The sequence below is a fragment of the Emydura macquarii genome, unplaced genomic scaffold (assembly GCF_026122565.2).
Source record: "Emydura macquarii macquarii isolate MOO-44397 ecotype Brisbane River unplaced genomic scaffold, CSIRO-AGI_Emac_v2 contig_1043, whole genome shotgun sequence".
Lineage (NCBI taxonomy): Eukaryota > Metazoa > Chordata > Testudines > Chelidae > Emydura > Emydura macquarii.
In genome coordinates, this window is record NW_027131180.1 from 12,448,937 (window position 1) to 12,469,043 (window position 20,107).

Consider the following 20,107-nt stretch of genomic DNA (forward strand, 5'->3'; position numbering starts at 1 on the left):
AGCAGAGTGTGAGGATAGTGTAGCTCTATTTCCTGTCTTCCAGCTGGAAAGAAAAAGGTGCTGTCCCTTGACTCAGCTGAGGGACCTATTTTTGGTATAGTGTTTTGGATACTACATACACTATCTGGTGTGGTCTGTAAATCTGGTGCAATTAGAAAAGTTAAAATAGTACTCTCCTAAGAGCTGTCCACAAAGTTTTACCTACTTGTCATACCAAAACAATATGCCAGAGTGGGACTCCACTCATAATTAGGGCTGTCTGGAAAACATTTGTTTTGCGAAAAATAAAATTTCCGACAGTTATTTCCATTCCAATGTAGAAGAAAACTGAGCCTAGTGAAATTCTTTGTGAAAAAGTGACCTCCCCTCCCCCCAAACCTCAGAATAACTGATAGCTTGTGGGTATTTGTGAGACACTAATTCAAGTCTCTTGAACTGTCGTCTCCATCTCTGTCTTTTTTCTCTCACCTGTTTAAGCTGTTCCACTTTGTATAAATAGTACTCATTGAGCCAGAGTCACTGACAGACTCTCTAGCCCAGTGATTAGAGCACTCGCCTGGGATGTTGGAGGCCCAGGCTCAAGTCTCTGGTCTGAATCAGGTAGCTCAGGGACTTGAACCTAGGTTTTCCACATCCTGGGGTTGTGCCCTAACCCCTGGAGCATTGGGTATTCTGAGGTGGTCTCTTTCTCCCTGAAACTGATACATTTCTACCAAAAGCTTTGGTTTAGATGAATCATCATTTTCTGCCGCAAAAACATTTAATTGACAAATTCCTGACTAGCTCTGCTATTTATAATTTGTGCATACTCTTTTCATAATATGTTCATACTTCTTTGCTATGTGTTTTGATCAACAGTGAAATATTTATATTTAAATGATTAATATTAGACTTCAGTTAACATGCTGTAGAGGTGAATATTTCTCTTTTTAGTATTCTACAATATGAGCGCCCATTCAGAGCTTTGAATACATTTGACAATCTTTCAGTATAAATATACTAGTAAACAGAACCCAAGAGCAAAATAACTTAGCAACAACATAGACTTAATAAATTCTTCCATGGAATCTCCATTGCAGTTCAGTCCTCAGCTATTTCAGGCTATTTGCAGATTCAGGGAGCCATCCCTGCATCAGTTTCCACCTGGTTCAGATTTTGAAAACTATCCAGCTGGCCCAAATCAATCCCTTTAGTAAGCTTTAACAATAAAAATTCAGAATGAGTGCATATGAAGTGAGTTAAGATGGCTGGAATTCAACAGAACATCTAGGTAATCAATAGTAGAAAGCTGGAAATAATTTTAAAACAACAGTTGTTGGGATACGGTTAACTTTTTGCTGCTACATAATAGATGAATGACTGATATGGCTAATCACAAACGTAAAGGACAGTATGAAACAGTAAAATTGCAGAAACAAAGATTATTTGCAGTTAGAAAAAACAAGCATAAGTAAAAAAAAATATATATATATAAGCACCAAATTACAGAAAATCAGTAACAAAAATACTCTTGCTACATATCTGCATATTTGGAATAGGTAAATAAAAAATATTGGACCACTGACTGGAGATGTGGAGAGTTTTGTTAAAAGTAACAGTATAGTTGAAGTTACTTCTGTGTCCATTTTTACATAGGAAGTGGGTGATGATTTGCTTTTCTTAAATCAAAGACAATTAGTGTAGGACCACAAGCAAGGACCCAGGCAGTATAGAGTTTACGGAAATGGTTAGACATAATTAAAGCAGCTCAAACCCCAGATTCGGATAATATTCTTTCATGAAAAGGAAGTGGGCAGGGAAATTGGTAAACCTGTAATGAACACTTTTAAAAGTTCTTCAGAAGGATTTAGGTGATTTGGAAAACTGATCAACAGGTGAGCAAGAAAACGGCCAACTTGTAAACTGCAATTTGTAGGAGCCCTTTGAACTTTATTTTAAGGGAGATGGTGGGAGAGTGCTCTTACGAGCAGTTTAGGAATAAACATAAAATAATCTCACATGGGCAGTCATGGTGAACTACCCTGGAGGTCCTTGAAAACATTGCTTATATGAAAGATCAGGGAAATTTAGTGAAGTTTAATATATTGGTGCTCAATACTATTTGACAGAATTCTGCTAAAAGATTAATGGCTAAGGTGAGGAATCATGGAGTAGGAGATATAATGGGTCTTTAAAGGGCACCTACAAGCTGGCTGAAAATCACATATTCTTCTGAAAGTTTTGTATCTACTGGTGTTAAAAGTAACATTTAAGATGGCTGTAACTGAGCAATTGAGGGGATTTTTTAAATTTTGTTTACTCTGCACTTGCAGGACTTTGTAGATAGTCACTTACCTGTTTTTATGGTTAGTTGCATTTCTTCTCTCTTACTTAAATGATATCACTGTCCTATTTTCCTCTGTAGCATGCATATGAACTCCTCCTTCCCCAGGCCCTGCAAGAGAGTGTTTACTAGCAAGAACAACAGCAAAACTGAAACTAAATTGTTAGTAGGGAGTTGTATGTGCACAGAGGATAATAGGAAGAGGTATCGCCTGAATATGATTTTTATTGTTTTTAACATTCTGTTGTAGTGCAACCTAGAAGCCTAAACCAGGTTTGAAGTCTCATTGTGCTAGGCAATGTAAAATATACTGTAAATGACAGTTTTGTTGACACTCTGATCCCTATCCAAAGATCTTTCTAAACATCAGCAAGGGAGCAGCTAAATCCTTACAAAAATGAGAAAAGAAACTTAAAAATAGAGCACTATTTAAATAGTAAGTCCTCTCAGGAAATGGAATTTTAAAAAAACATTCATTTTCAAAGAAAATTCAAACTAAGCAGTGTTTCTTTAGACTTGAGAACCTTGTTAATAAAATACTACAAAGCAGCATAACATTTCAGGTCTGGAATAGCTTACAGTTGTGTATACCTCTGGAATAAGTTCAGCTCTGTTCAAAATGCAAATTTTGAGGGTGCGAATATTGAGAAGAAATATCGCAAAGTTTGTAGGTGCTATTAAAATTGGAGTCAGCAAATGAAGAACAACATATTCAGAATTAAAAGTATTTAGATTGTATAGGTAATTGGGCTAGCAAATTTGCACATGAAGTGTAGTGTATTAAGACTTTTTTTTAGAGTCTGGGAGCAAGGAGACTATTGCAATGATGAGAGTGATTTTTGAAGATGTAATCAGAGTGGCACACTAGCTAATAAGGTAGTTAAGAATATCTAGTAGTTATTGCACATTTTAAATTACTCTATGAAAATTAATATGGGGTTCTTTCTGCTTGAACCAGGGGCTTGTTAGGATCAACAGACATTCCCAAGTTCTATCGCTGTTTGCTCATAGTCATCCTGTGCATTGTTTGTTTGTTTATATAGCAGCCAGAAGTATACTAGGTGTCTTACAAAAATATATTGTTTTTGTTTTTTGTCTTGTATGGTTACACAATGCTCCATACTGCTGGGATTGATAAGATTCTTATTTACAGTTAAGTGTAGTCTCTTTTGAACTGTAGGCACTTTTCATAAATTTCTCAACACAAAGTTAAAATTTTACAGTAGTATTTTAACTGTTGTTGCAATATTACTGCAAGACCACCAAGTAAATACACTCCCCCCCTCTGTCCCACCCCCACATCAAATAACAAGGTAGGGGAAATGGTGGGCTTTGTAGTATGCCTGGAAGGTTAACAAAGCTCAACTTTGGCAGATCAAAGGTGGAGGAAGAGAATAGCAGTAAATGGGGTTTGAGAAAGAGCATCCTGTCAGCAGCCCCCATGTGTGTATAATAAGAGAACTAATTTCACCATCAGGGCCTCTGCTGATCTGAATTGGCAGTGTCTTAAAGAGAGACAATCTCAAGTAACAATATCCTAAGCTTTTTTGGCACTATATATTAAAACCACCACCTTTAATTCCACCTGGAAATCTGACAACAGCCAGCATAGATTCTGGAGCATTGATTCAGGATACTCACACCCCCTCCCCCCATGTTACACTGCTGCTTAAAAGGTAGGCAGCTGTTCTGGACAGATGAGTTTCTGAATAGTATTGATGTTAATCCTCATGTAGCTTTACATATAGCTTTACAGTAGTCATAGACTACTAGAAATGTTGCTTTCTGTCAAGAATGAGTAAATGTTCAGTTATACTCACTGGCAAGGGATATTACGCTATATGAAATAAGAGTAAGCTTACTTCATTAAAATTGTATTTGACTTGATATTTTTGTTTCCTCTTGGATGTGGATTTAAAATGTTATATGTATTAATTCTAATATTTTTATTTTTCAGGTTATGCAATGGTCTCTGCAAGATGGCTTGTTCTTGAGTTGGAGCTTTTTAAGGCAGACATATGCTGGTACTTCAACTTTATTAAGCGGACTATAATTTCTTCTCTCACGACAACTACATAAGCAGACAAAATTGCAAAGATCTGCCCTGTGTCGAGTATGACAGCCACGACCCGTGGCTCTCCAGTAGGAGGGAATGATAGCCAGGGCCAGGCTCCTGATGGACAGTCCCAGCCTCCCCTCCAACAGAATCAGGTATGATGCTAACACTGTTAGTAAAACTGTCTAGAAAGACAATAAGTAGTCCTTTAACATAAAATAATTACATTTCCAGGTAATTCTTGCAAAATCTCCTTAGGGTATGATTTTATATCTTATTGAAGCAGGGTCAGGCCTAGTTTGGACTGCCTTGGAAGATGATTGGTGAGTCACTACTGAACAAATGCTTCAGTATGGTGATAGGAGACCATGTACTGTTGAAGGTGCTGCCCTTTCAAATGTCTTTTCTTTGGGAAAGAAGTCTGCTTACCAGAATGTCAGATACTTCTTCAGAGACATATCTCTGATTCATCTATGTCAGATTCATAAAGCTACTTTATATGATGTCAGCTTGATATTCAGCACTCTGAAATACTTTAATCTCCTCCCATCCCAGAGGAAGATATATATTTCTTTTCATTCACTAAAATTCATGTCTTCATGCAGTGGTCCCCAAACTTTTTACCCTGCACCCTCCTTGCCCCCACGGCTGGAGCTGGGGCTGTGGTGGCTGGGGGCCGTGGCTGGGGAGTGGGGCTGGAGCAAAGCTCAGGGCAGGGTGGTGCTCCCTCTTTGCCCCCATGGGGGCTGGCCCGGGGCCTGCTGCACCCTCTCCCTGAACATTCCTCTGTGCTGCCCTGTGCGGGGCATGCCCCACAGTTGGGGACCTCTGCCTTAATGGCTGATATATCTACCGGAATAGTTTCAGAATTGGGGTCCCTCTTCATAGAATAGCAGTGCTATACCTTCTGTTTGGGTAAAGTAGCACATAGGAGTGTCTTAAATTTTATTCTGGAGATCAGCTTAATCTTTCGTAGGTCACAGGTAATAGTTTTCCTGTCTTGCTTCCAGAAACTGTCCATAAGAAAAACTCTCGCATACCCTGGATCTATTTATGTTCATTTCATTAAGCTATTCTGTAAATTCAGCCACCATTTTGTTAACTTACTTGTCATCTTAAAAGAGATGAAAGCTTCCAAGTATACTATATCAGAATGGTCCATTTCCAGATTCTAAGTTGAAAAGCATTGTTCGAAGAGTTAATATTAAGTCTCACTTTTTCAGGGCCGTGGCTGCTTCCTGAACAGAAAAATGATATGCCCAGTATCAAGAAATCTTTAAAGTAGCTGCTTGGCAGTTCACACCTTCTATACAAGCTTTAAAGCTGAAGGTCCAGAGATCTGCCAGACTTACCTATGGTAGGAGAGGGCTTCATGCTGTAGTCCTCTCATATCAGAGAATTGGGTTAAGTCCAGTATATAGGTTAATGTAATTCTGCCCTCCCTGAATGTACACTGCTATAAATATCCCCATTGTCAGCAAGACCTGTTGATCATAAGATAAAGGAGAACAGAAAAAAATTGTTCCTTGTTTACCTGAAAAATACCTTCCTCAGAGTAATGAGGATCATTGAGCTGACTCTCCCCTTTTCAGAGTTTCAAACAAACTTTAACACATTTCAAAACTTTTCATTGGAATCTTTAAAAACAGTGTGGAAAAATCTGTTAGTGTTGCATTAAAGCTTTTTTGTAAACATTAAATTTTGCTCCAAATTAAGTTGAAAATGTTCCTTTAATAATGAATAATGTAGGGAAAAATAGATCTTCAGTGATTCAGGTATTCGTAATAAGTGCAGATGTGTCTGTCTCAGATTTTTTTTCTTAGTATTTTCCCCACCATTGCATTTGCCAATAGAATTGCACTGGTAGTAGGAATGGTAGAAAATTTTAAGAAAAGAGTCTAGAGTAGACAAGGCAAGAGATTCGCTCCTAATTTGGTTTGAATCACCCATGTCAATTGTGACTAAAACATGTCTGACTACAAAACAGCTGTGAATATGAAGTGTTATTAATGAAGAGAAATCCAGCTAAAAAATCACCTTCATAATTGGTATCCTTGATGGTATTCTCACGATAGTGACCAACGATTGCATAGAGTTTGAATTATCTTGTCACCTGTAGATACGGTCACCTGCAACTTGGAGCAACTGAATAGACAAACTTTTACTACTGAACATACTTTAGACTTTTAAAATCCAATTGTGGGGAATAAAAATAGCACAGAAATTTAAATGATACATAATTTTTCTTTAGCAAAGATATATTTGTTGAACCTGCAATTTCATGATTCCATATTTCTGGTGGGAATTTAAATAGTAAAAATGAGAACTGACGGAGGAGATAAATCAGGGTCTAAAATTCAGGAATAGTGAGGAGTGCTTCCTGTGCAGTTGGTTAAGTGATTGGAAAGCACTGTAAACTAAAATCTGTCACCTTGTGTCAGAACTGAAGTTAAGACATAGTCTGACTTTGGTATGCAAATTTCACCATGCCAAATGCTGAAGGGAATTGAAGGAAAATTTAACATGGGTAAGATTCTAAGTAAGGTATGTAGTAAAAGGGGATTTAGAATTAATGTGACATTCAGATAGTTTATGCTCAGAACACTTAGATTTTTATGTAATGAATTTTTCTAAACAAATAGAACTGTTAACATAACTGTAAATGAGAATAGTTTTATTGGAATCAAAACATCCCTGAAGTATTCGCAACCCAGACATTGTAGTATTGTTCTAGTGCATGAAAATCAGAGTGAAATTATTCCACTGTTTGTCAACGCTCAATGAAATGCAAAAAATTAGCAATACGTTTTAAAAAACAAAAAATAGATCTTACAAATTTTATAGTCTCAATGATCCAAGTTGGAATTAAATTACATAGGAAAGAAAGCATTATTCTTCTACTTCTTATATTCTTCAAGTTCTTGCTCATGTCCATTCCACTATAGGTGTGTGCATGCCTCCATGCACGGTTACTCGGGACTTTTTCCCCTTAGCAGATCCCGTAGGTCTGGCTCTGGCGCCCCCCTGGAGTCCTGCGCACTTGCCGTGGTATATGAGGTGCTGCTGGCCCTACGCCCCCTCAGTTCCTTCTTTCCACCTGTGACGGTTGCTGGAACTAGCCTTGCTCTCAGCAAGTACTATTCCCCTTGTTTGGACTTGTTTGTTATTCTAAGTTAGTTTTAGTTAGTTAAGTAGTTGTTAAAAGAGTAGTTAGAGATAAGGCAAGTCCCTGTGGGGACTTACAGTAGCGAGCTATGCCCCGGTTGCCGGGATTCAAGCCATGTACCCCCCTGCGAGAAGGCCCTCCTGCTCAGCGACCCCCCCCACACCCTCCACGATCCCTGCCGAGGGAAAAGGGGCTGATGTCACGGGGGAAACCAGTGTTGGGTCCCCCTTAATGGTGGTGGAGATTTATGGTACGGGGAGGAAGATCTCCTGCTGGACCGTCTCCGGGGGTAGAGCAGAGCCGCTCCCCCAGCAGCCGCTCCAGGTTGGCGTCGTTGAGCCAACCTGTTCTGGCACAGGATGCGGAGTCTCCCTCTCTGCGCTAATGTCGATCCCTGGCACTGGAGGCAGCACCGTTTGAGGTCTGCTAGGAGGTGCTTGGACAGCTCCCGTTCCAGATCCCTGGCACCGAGGAGTTCACCTGCACCGAGGCGGTGCAGAACCCGGTCGCCATACGAAGACCCTGCACCATGCAGTCCCCGATGCAGAACCCGTCGCCGGAGTCAGGCTCGGCACCGCAGAGTTTGGTGCGGCACCGATCTCGATCACCAAGGAGGTCGGGCAACCAGAGGAGACAATTTTGATGGTGTGCCCAAGGGTGGTGCCCCTACTGCTCTTCTGGATCTGCCCCGCCCTTTCCTGAATAGGTTAAGGCCCTTCTATCCTGAATGGGCAAAGATTACGTCGGACTGTTGGGTCCTTGGAATAGTCTCTGGGGGCTATGGCATACAGTTTACCTCTTTCCCTCCCCTCCCCCCCCAACCCTCTCCCTCCATCCCTCTTCCGGGACCCCTTTCACGAGCAACTCCTCTTGCAGGAGGTGGACACCCTCCTCAACTTGGGAGCAATGGAAATGGTTCCTCAAGGCAGAAAGGGGAGGGGAAGGGGTTCCATTCGAGGTAGTTCCTCATCCCCAAGATGAGGGGGGTCTGAGACCCATATTAGGCCTGCGTCGTCTAAAGAAATATGTGAAATGACTCAGGTTTCACATGGTCTTCCTAGCCTCCATAATCCCTTCCCTGGATCCAGGAGACTGGTATGCTGCCCTCGACCTCAAGGACACATACTTCCATGTGTCTATCCTCCCCAGCCACAGGTGTTTCTCTGTTTCACGGTGGCTGGCTCCCAATACCAGTTTACAGCCCTACCCTTTGGCCTATCTTCGGCTCCAAGGGTGTTCACCAAGTGGCTGCCCACCTGAGGTGAAAGGGTGTGCAAATTTTTCCTTACCTAGACGATTGGCTGATCAGGGGCAGGTCCAAGTCCCAAGTGCAGAAGAGCGTGACCCTCACTTGCTCCATGTGCAGCAGGCTGGGACTGTTCATAAACGAGCAGAAGTCCACACTAACCCCAGTGCAATGCATAGAATTTATTGGGGCCACCCTGGACGCCTCCCAAGCCAGAGCCTTCCTGCCTCAGCCATGTTTCGAGGTGATGGTCTCTATCATCTCCCAGCTGCACCGATGCCCCACGACAACAGCCAGGCACTGCCTATAGCTGTTAGGCCACATGGCGGCCTACACGTACGTAGTAAGACTAGCTCGCCTGAGGCTCAGACCACTTCAGGCATGGTTGACCTCGGTATATGTGCCGAGCAGACACCCATTGGACTGGAGGGGGTCACAGTTCGCCACCAGTTTAGTGAGGCTAAGACGGGTTGGGGGACTCCCAGGGCGGTGATGAAGGGTGTCCCATTCAGGGAACTGGTCCCGTCGGTCACCCTAATTTCCAATGCGTCGGACGTAGGATGGGGAGCCCACATCAGTGCCAATCTAGGCACTCGGGCTCTGGTTGAGGGAGGAGAGGCTCCTGCACATCAGCATGAAGGAGCTGAGGGCCATTCGCCTAGCGTGCCAGGTGTTCCTCCGATTCTTGACAAGCAGAATGGTGCAGGTGCTGATGGACAACACAGCAGCCATGTTTTACAGAAACAGGCAGGGGGAGCATGCTCCTCGGCCCTCTGCGAGAAAGCTATCTGTCTGTGGGACTTTGCCGTCAGGAACGATTTCCACCTCCCGGGAGTGAGGAATGATGAGGCTGATCACCTCAGCAGGTCGTTTCTACCCCGCCACGACTGGTTGTTGCACCCAGAGGTGATGGCTATGATCTTCCAGAAGTGGGGCGCTCCCCAACTGGACTTATTTACATCAGCCTGGAACATGAAGTGTCCAAGGTTCTGCTCGCTCCAGGGTCGCGAGACCGGGTCGATTTCCAATGTGTTCCTCATTGACTAGACGGGGGCCCTCATGTATGCGTTCCTGCCCATTGTGCTCGTACCCCAAGTCCTGCTGAAAATAAAGAGGGACAGGGTGAACGTTATACTAATTGCTCCGGCCTTGCCGAGACAGCACTGGTTCAGCATGCTGCTGGACCTTTCGATCACCCCACACTTGGAGCTCCTGAGGCAGCACGACCTTCTATCCCAGGACCATGATCGCCTGTTGCTCCCGGACCTGGGCTCCCTGCACCTCACAGTCTGGAGGCTCTGTGACTGACGGAGGGGGAGAGAGCCTGCTTGGTGCAGGTCCAGCAAGTCCTGCTCGGCAGCAGGAAACCTTCCACACAGGTTGTGTATCGGGCTAAGTGGAGGCGGTTTACCTGTTGGGCGGAGTCCCGGGCTATTCCACCCAGTCTCTCGCCTATACAGGAGATCCTGGAGTACCTGCTCCAGCTAAAGCTCCAGGGTCTGGCACTGGCCTTGTTGAAGGTTCACCTGGCGGCCATTTCAGCTTTCCATCAGCCGCTAGAGGGGAGATCGCTATTCTCTCATCCCATGTCGGTCAGGTTCCTCAAGGCGGTGGAGAGGTTGTATCTGCAGGTCCGTGACCCGGTGCCTCTCAACCTGGTCTCTTGAGACTCATGGGGGCCCCCCTTCAAACCCATGGCTTCATGTTCTCTGCTCCTGCTTTCATGGAAGGTAGCCTTCCAGGTGGCCATTACCTCAGCCAAGAGGGTCTCCAAGATTAGTTCTTCTATAAGGACAAGGTCCAGCTGAGGCCGCATCTGACCTTCCTACCCAAGGTGGTTTCCCAATTTCATTGTAACCAAGATATTTTTCTCCCCATGTTTTTTCCCAAACCTCATGGTACGGAGGAGGGAAGGAGATGGCATTCGCTGGATGTGAGATGAGCCCTGGCCTTCTACATCGAGCATACAAAGCCGTTCCGGAAATCGACGCAGCTCTTCGTCACAGTGGCCGACTGGATGAAAGGCTCACCTGTCGCCACCCAGCGCATCTCCTTGTGGATTACGTCATGCATCAAGTGCTGCTATGAGCAGGTGAAGGTGCTGCTTCCGGGAACCATCACAGCACACTCAACCAGAGCTCAAGCCTCATCTACAGCCTTCCTGGAGAGAGTGCCCCTGCAGGATATCTGCAAAACTGCCACTTGGTCTTCAGTGCATACCTTCACGTCCCACTATGCCATCATCCAGCAGTCGAGGGAGGATGCGGGATTCGGCAGAGCGATGTTGAGGGCAGCTCACCGGTAACTCCTACCCATCTCCAAAGGTATTGCTTGTTAGTCACCTAGAGTGGAATGGACATGAGCAAGCACTCCAAGAAGAAAACAAGGTTACTTACCAGTAACTGATGTTCTTCGAGATGTGTTGGTCATGTCCATTCCACAACCCACCCCCTGTCCCCGCTGCCGGAGTTGGCAGAAAGAAGGGACTGAGGGGGTGTAGGGCCAGCAGCGCTTCATATACCACGGCATGTGCGCAGGGCTCCAGGGATCTGCTAAGGGGAAAAAAGTTCCGGGTAACCATGCATGGAGGCGTGCACACACCTAACCTGGTCTACACTTAACTGGAGATTCGGCGGCAGTCGACGGGAGTTACGCAAACTACGCAGAGTAGCTTGCGTAACTCACATCGACTGCTCTGCTTCCCTTCTGTGCACTGTCTACACTGCGCTGTGCAGCAGCGCTACGCTACTTGAGGGGGTGGTTTACCAGAGTCGATTTCCTGATTGATTGAGTGGGTCTACATTGACCGCTCAATTGATTCAGAAAGATTGATCTGGCGGCGGCGAATTTGCCGCCGTCAGTATAGACGTGGCCCTATAGTGGAATGGACATGAACAACACATCTCAAAGAACATCAGTTACTGGTAAGTAACCTTGTTTTTCAGCACTTTCTGCTAGATTGTCCTTTCTTTAGATCAGGGGTGGGGAACCTTTTTGTTGCCAAGGGCCTGATGGTGAACCTTTTTGTTGCCAAGGGTCTGATGGTGGCCATGGCAGCGGGCGGGGATTCGGCGGCGGCACAGTTACGTGTGGGGTGGTGCCCGCCGCCGAAATGCTGCCGCCGTTTCCGCCTTTTCGGCGGCGCGGTTTTGCAGTGTCCGCAGGGTTCCGTGGGGCAGTAACCGCCTCCGGACTCCACCCGCCGCCGAAAATGGGCAGACGGCGGCAGGGTTTCGGCGGCGCGCACTTCCCGCCCGCCCGCGGGCTGGATCAAATTCTTTCGCAGGCCGGGCCGGAGGTTCCCCACCCCTGCTTTAGATTGAAAGCTCTTTGAAGCAGTAACTGTCTCATTTGTATATAGTGTGTTAAGTGCAATAGGACCCTGATTCTGATGGAGGCTTATGAGCACTAGAAGAACACAAACATTTTAAATAAAGGACTCTGTCTGGTTAAAATTTAAAGTAATTAATACTTTACTGTATTTTTTGTTCGAACGAGTTTTAAAATCACTTAATTGGCATTATCTGAAAACTAAACTCTGATCTAAGAAAAGACTATATGAAACTACATTCATGCTGTATTAAAGTTGAAATTGTAATTGCGCAAGGGTTAGGAAACCCCAAGTTAAAGTAAAACTGCAATGGAGTGTAAAAAATTCTGAGTATATTTTAACAGTTGTTAAAACGTTTATGCCTGAAATTAGGCCCATCAATCCATATTTAGACATTTAATTAAAAGTGCAAGTGAGAGCACCAAGAAGTAGTCTGAGGAGGAATACAGCCCTTGGGAAGGATATCAACCAAAGCCTGGTTTCTCATCTATTATAATGCTTTGTGTTGGTAAAGCAGGGTGAAGAAAAATTTGGTTTAAAAAAAAAAAAAAAGTTAATTTACACTGGATTTTATTTAAATAAATACATTTTTTCTGTTACAAAATAAACCTGTGTAAAATTAAATTTGAAATTGACAAACTGAAGTCCTAAACTTACTATAATGTATTAAAATAATTTAAATGAAAACAGTGCTGTATCAATGAGCACTCGCCAGTTTTAATAAATTAAAAGGTGCTACTTTTTAAATTATATATAAGATTTTGGGGGAAAACATCTAAACTTTTGAAGTCAACTCAAGCTTTTTAAATGTTAGCATGTTATGTGCTGCTTTAAGTACATTTTTTTCAGTCTTTACAGTTCAATGAATGCTGGTATCTTTTTTTCCAGATGTAAGTATTTTGTTTCTGTTGTTCAGAAAAGCTTTTGCCTGCATTACTTTTGGTTTCAGTTTAGCTAGCAGGTGCAGAGAGAATATTTTCTTCATTTGGATTAGTTCATTTGAAGTCGAAAGAACAGAAACTTGTTTTCCTCTTTCAGTCTATGAATAAAAAACAGATGGGAGAGGATGACCTCTACTTCTAAAACTTTGAAGGACAGGGACAGATTTTCAGTGGTCTTTAAATGGTGATGAAGTCTATCAACTCACTAACTACAATTAATATTTTTATTTAATAAATCAGTTTTAAATAGAAAACGTATTTTGATGTTTTCTTAGTATTCATTTAAGGTAGTTTTAGTTAGCAAATAAAATTTTAAAATGCTGTTTGAATGTGTTTTTGATTGAATACCAATTTCCATCCAAATGCATCTTAACATGATGAATATGGGGTAAAACTTATCTAGTAACTATGAAATGCATCCCTCATTCTTTTCGAACATACTAATATAAAAATTAAGAATATGAATAAATATTGAGCTATATAATTACTTTTATTTATTTATTTTATTTATTTACATGGACACACACATAGACAGACAGACACACACACACAATATAGTATGTCTTCCTGATTAGCAAAAATAAGTACCAAATTTAGTGTAAAGGTTTTTTTAGTTGCAAATCAACATGTCTAAATGGTTGTACCAACCAATGAGAATTAATCTCTTTTTAGGAGTATAACTAAAGTACAGGTGTAAAAACAAGATTGAAGTAGATTTAAATCATGATTAAAATTAGTGTTTTTTGTAATTTATCATTGCCTTAGGGCAAATGCTGCAAGAAGGAAGGATGGGAGTGTTAAGTTCATATGTGCTCACTTCAGCAAGTAAATTTGTTGCTGCATTTTGGGCTAGTAAAGAAATTGTTGCCTGGAGCTGGCAAACTGTGGAAGATGGAATAACAGTAATCCAGTTAAAAGAAAACAAACGCATGGGTGGCAGTTACCGGACTCCCATCAGAGAGAGCAGGGGTGTAACCAACACCAAAGAGGTGTTATAAATATAAATCTTTAGTTCATTATTCTTCGTGATCAGAGGAAGACCTCTGCACTACGTGTCTAATTCATTTTATCAACTGGCTGTGATCTATCGAACCAGGAGAACACAATCAGGGCATAAAATTCATAGTGGGAATGCTTGCCAACTATCACTGATTCTATTTTGTTTCAGTACGAGCCAGCAATTTTGGCTGGGTTCAATACAGTCTAGCTTTCAGGCACCAAGTCAACATTCTCCTTCAGACAAGCTCCTGACTGGTGACAGCCTGTGGAATCTATCAAGCAAGACTTGTACAGCTGAATCTTCAGAATATGCATTGTTTTCAATTATTACACTTGATAAATATAGGAGAAGTGAGGGAACTCTTGAGAAAGGCACCACAGGATAAACTAGGGGCAGATTTATATTGGACGATCAGTTTGTAATACAAACAGGTTTTGTGTGCATTGGCGGTTGCCTTCTTTTGTCATAAATACATGAGGTGATTTATTGCCTCTTAGCTTTACAGTTTGCACTGCTCCTGCTGGCTGTTCCCTACACTTCAGACTTAACATGCATGCTCCTCACTCCCAATAATATCATCCGTCTTGAAATGGGACACTTGATCTCCTTACACTTCCAGCATTCCAAACAAACCACTTCCACTCTTTCCATGCGTCCTTTGAAGCCCTCCTACCTGCACAAAGAGCACCCCTCCCTTTCATTAAGCCACTCTTTCACACACGCAATTCCCAGAGCCCTCATTTTGACCTTTTCAATGAGAAATAGAAAGTTGGTCCACTGAGAACTAAACCATGAACCAACTTTGTTACAAATGACAGTTTTTTCCATCTTCTAGGAAATTAGTTTTTAGACTACTTGAATAGTGTAAAAAAAAAAAAAATTTTAATGGGACTAATAACTAACTTTAGTTAAGAAATTCTAAAATCTTTAAATAATGTTCATATTTCATGATTATTTTTTAAAAGATTTTTTTACACTTCCTTGACTCTCTGTTTGCCTTCAAAATTCAAATGAAATTTAAAGGGGAAAAAGGAAGCCAAGCGTAAATGATGTACGTCTACTACTGTGTCTGAGAAATAGGATAAATATTGTGCATATGATATTTAATTTAAATATTTGACATGTTTTTAATTCAGACTTCCTCACCTGATTCTTCCAATGAGAATTCCCCAGCTACCCCTCCTGATGAGCAAGGTCAAGGGGATGCCCCACCCCAACTTGAAGATGAGGAGCCTGCATTTCCACACACAGACCTGGCAAAGTTGGATGACATGATCAACAGGTACTTTAAGATTAGTGCACTCTTCCTAATCATGTGGGTTATAGGTAAAATCTCTTAGTATTCCAATCTAAGTTTCTGGGTCTGTCTTTGTTTGTGTATTAGATTTCATATTTGGGGAGAAGGGGAAAATAAGAAGAGAGAAGGGGATTGGTGTGTCTTTTCTAAAGTTGAGTCCTCTTTAGTGGGTTAAAATAGATTTTACACTTTTATCCCAAGCTAAGGGCATAATGAAGGAGAAGATATGTTTTAATTTCTTTTCAGAAACCTAATTAAAATGCAGTACTTTTTTTAAAAATTCAGACCTCGATGGGTTGTTCCTGTGTTGCCGAAAGGGGAGTTAGAAGTTCTTCTAGAAGCTGCTATTGATCTTAGTAAAAAAGGTAAGTTGAAAATACAATGAATGTTTACTAAAGGAATGTGTAAATCTTACTCCTTAAAGTTCCAGAAGGGACAAAGAGGACCTTTATTTCTTTAATAAATTGGGATCCAAGGTTCCCAAATCTTGGACTAGAATGAAAAGCTGTATAGATCTTTTCAAAACAGCATAGATAGGAGTTTTATGCCTTGACACAAGCCGTAGGGAACACTGAGCCCACAGCTATAAAAGAAGTCTTGTTGATCCTTTCTCGCTTGTTTTTTTGTATTTTTACTTGCATATCAGACTTGATCACATCTGTTTTCCTGACATACTTTGAGGTTTAATGTGTTTTTTCTCAGAATATTTTTACAAATACCTTGATAAAAATATTTCTTCAATATCTGCATTTGGACACTTTGGAGAATATTAGAAAATAGATTTGGAACAATTAGAAACACGCGTGACCCAAAACAGCTAGAATGATATAGTTAGATGACAGTTTGTCTTGTCTAACTTATTTGGGACTAGGACCATTCCCCTCCTCAAGGTTGTGTTCTCTGTGTTCAACACATTGTGTTAGGTCAGATTGACACATGTCTCTTACATGCTTCTGGAAAGATAGTCTAGTAGTCTCCCAGCCCCTCAAGTAATCTTTTCAGACCATGTAGATGAGAAATTTGTAAAGTCACAGAGAAAGGAGTTGGTGAATTAAGGTACCTTAGAGGAAGAATAGTATTGTTTTAAATAATTTTTTATTGAATATAAAATGGCCTGTTTGCTACCCTTGGATATTTGGACTAGGAGGAACTGACTATGTTGATAAATGTTTACTCCTAGAATTGCCGAGGAGTAAAAGTGGTTGTCAGCAGGCAATTCTGGCCTACAAGAATTATTTTGTATGAGCATTTGTCATCTGTTTTGCAACACCTGCTGGAGGAAACATTAGTATTTGGCCAAATATCTAGGATATATCTACACTGCAATAAAAATCCCGTGGCATTGAGTCTGAACCTGGGTCAGGTGTTTCGGGCTTGGCCTGTAGGGCAAAAAATTGCAGTGTATGTGTTCAGGCAAAAACCAAGGCTCTGTGGCACTCCCCACTCGCTGGGTCTCAGAACCTGGGTTCCAGCCTGAATCCAAATATCTGCACTGCAGTTTTATAAACCTGAAGCATGAGCCCAGATCAGCAGACTCAGGCCCAGCTGTGGCTGTGCAGTGGGTTTTTTTTATTGCAGTGTAGAGCAAAGGTAGGATGTGACACGCACACTTAATTCTGTTGTTGATCTGTTCTCTGGGACTTCTGTTGCCATTGACTTTCAGTAGACATGGATGTACATGGCTGAAATCTTCAGGTGAGCATAGAAGGTCTTTCAAGAGGTCACATTTGTTCAATGACAAAACAAATGCTATCTTCAAAAAAAATTTAAAGATGCAACTCTCTCTGTCTCTGGGTCTGTTGCAGCACTGTGGCAGGAAGAAATCCTCTGAGTTCTTGTTTGAGGAGATTTTTGGGTGCTGGCAGCAGCTCTGTCTGCCTTTTAAAAAAAACACACCATCATTAATGTAGTAAATAAACAACTGTAGACAGAAAGCTTCTTCAGCTGCTCTGCTGATAACACCCACACACCACCCAACACCACAAGGCAAAAAATTTGACATTCAGTTTTGAGAACTGTTTCACACATCTCCCCACCCTTCTGATGGAGATCTGCAAGGCTACAATTTGGAGCTCCATTCATATGTTTTATGCATCACTATTTGCTGAATTTAGTATCTAAGTCTAATATCCATTTTAGGCATACGTTTCTACAGTTGCTGTTAATTACTACTGGTCATTCCACTTCATGGTGTTTATGCTGCAAGTTACTTTCTTCTTCAAGTGCTTGCTCATGTCGATTCTAAGTAGGTGTGTGTGCGCCGCGTGCACCATTGTCGGAAGGTTTTTCCCTTAGTGGTATCTGTCAGCTCTGGTGCCCCCTCGAGTAGCGCCCTTACGTCACCGTATATAGGGCACTGCTGACACCACCCTCTCCCCCCTCCCCTCCTCTTCAGTTCCTTCTTATCACCTATGACGGTTGCTGGAACACTTGCATCTCTCTTGCATCTACCAGTGCTTCCCTAGTGGACATCTAATTTCTATTTGTAAATAGTTGAAAGTGTTAGAGTTTAGATTAGTGTAAGTTAGAATAGTTAGGAACCCACTTATTGGCATCACCCCCTTCCCCCGGGAATGGACACAAGCAACACATCTCGAAGAACAATATTTACAAAAGGTTAGTAACTGTTTTTTCCCATAAGTGGAGATATGTGCAGACAACCTTTTTTCTCCTTTGAGAATTATCAGAAACTTGTTAAGTTGTATGTGCACACTTCCTATTTTCTTTCCCCACTCACTGAAGTTCTGGAGGATGCCTGGAGCTTTTTGTCCCTTTTATAAAGTGGAGCAGTCTGATTTATGGGCAGGGAGCTTACCTGTTCTGAAGTAGGGCAATGTTTTGTTAGGTGGTTGTGAACTTGATGGGGGTGTCTCTCCACTTCATAAGTGTGGAAGTGCAGAGGCAGAATACTTCAAGAATGATTACTATTATGTAACCTTTCCATTAATCTGCTGGAAATATGTCCTCTCCAATTAGATGATATGAGTACCTTACTCACCCACATATGGACTTATTCTTTAAATCCAAGTAGGATCTGGTGGAGTGGATACAGCGAGGATGAGGACTGGAAGAAGGGTTTGAAATTAAAAGATAACTTGTGGTCCTAATATTGGCATCCACATAATTTTGCATTGAGATCTGTGGTTCACCAGAACTTTAGAGCTGGGATACCAAAAGCTGTTTCGGTAGTACACAACAAAACTATTTTTGTTGGTTGTTTCACATTTTTTGAGAAACAGTGGGCCTAGTGGATAGAGCACTGGACTGGATTTGAGACCTGAGTTCTATTTCCGACTCTGCCACTGGCCTGTTGTGCGATGATGGGCCAGTCACTTCACCTCTCTGTGTCCTTGTCTATAAAATGGCTTTGAGATCTACTGATGACAAGGGCTATATAAGAGTGAGGTGGTGGTATTGGTATTTATAATCTCTTGCTGATTTTGGGGGAAAGAGCAACATTGGGGGAGGAGGATGATTGGACCATTTAAATACTTTCTGGTTCTTGCAGTCTGATGGTATTGACTTATTTTTAATCTTGGAGAAAACTAGTCTTCAGGCAGACAGTATATTCTTAGTTTAAAGAGCCACTCGGTGGTTGAGGTTTTTCTGAGATTGGAGAAGTTTACCTGTTGAAAGAATGGCACCTATCAACTCACTATTAAATAATTATAAAATAACTAAAATCAGGGACAGCATTTTTTAAAATTGTCAGCTAGTCCAAAAAATAAATTTAATAATTGAGCTGTATAGCTTATATTACAACAACAAAAAAGGAGCCCTGTGTTAAAAATTATACCTGGCTCTTGGGCTCTCCTTCCCCCACAAAACCCCTGCCACAGCTGGACTGACAGCTGCCAGGTGTTCCCATTATGGTGTGTGCTGCTGCAGCTCATGATTTTGTGGTATGTGATTCTTTAAAATAAATTGGAAAAAAAAAAAAAAAAAAGTCCTGTAGCACTTTAAAGAGTAACAAATTTAGTTTCTGCAGGCACAGCCCACGAAAGCTTATGCCTGCAGAAACTAAATTTGTTAGTCTTTAAAGTGCTACAGGACTTTCGTTGTTTTTGCTGTATACAGACTAACACGGCTACCCCTCTGGAACTTTAAAATATTTATGTTCAGTTATTGTCATACTGCTAAAATTTTCCTGAGTGCTGTAAGCATTTGGAAAGGAACTGTGAAGTTTTAAGAATGTGCTACTCGACCCTTTATTTCTGCCGAATATCAAATGCCTGTTGCAATGGAGTTTGTCACAAAAAGTCACAAAAATCCAAGAATCTCTTCTAACGGAAAGAATTAGGCAGCCCAAATATAGGAGTTGCTTTCAGCTCCCTGTATTATGAGTTTTTCGAGTATTTGCTCGTGTCCATTCCAATTAGGTGCACGCACAGTTGCCGGAAGGCTTTTCCCCAGTAGTATCTGTAGGGTTGGCTCTGGACCCCCCTGGAGTTGTGCCTTCATGGGGCCCTGCCAACCCTCCGCCCCTTCAGTTCCTTCTTACCACCTGTGATGGTCAGCTGGAATATGTGGCGTCTTGCTTTGCAAGTGTCTTCCTAGTGGTTGTCCAACCTTTGTTCTGTAAGTAGTTAAAATAGAGTTAAGTAGCTGTTAAGTATAGTTAGAGTAAGGTAGATCCCCTTAAGGAACTCTTCCCTTCCTCCCTTCCTAGGGGCCAGGGTATGCCTCAGTCCCCTGGATTCAAACTTTGTGGGGCTTGCAAGAAGCCCATGCCCAAGAGTGACCCACA

General features: G+C 41.9%; 1 protein-coding gene across 1 annotated transcript in view; it reads left to right on the forward strand.

Annotated features, from left to right (window-relative positions):
• USP9X (ubiquitin specific peptidase 9 X-linked) overlaps positions 1-20,107 on the forward strand; it is a 255,793-nt gene that overhangs the window by 36,876 nt on the left and 198,810 nt on the right. Inside the window, exons 2-4 of the mRNA XM_067545137.1 lie at positions 4,281-4,534; positions 15,200-15,345; positions 15,646-15,725. Coding sequence (XP_067401238.1) covers positions 4,439-4,534; positions 15,200-15,345; positions 15,646-15,725 — 322 coding nt within the window. The 5' untranslated portion in view covers positions 4,281-4,438. The remainder of the gene's footprint in view (positions 1-4,280; positions 4,535-15,199; positions 15,346-15,645; positions 15,726-20,107) is intronic.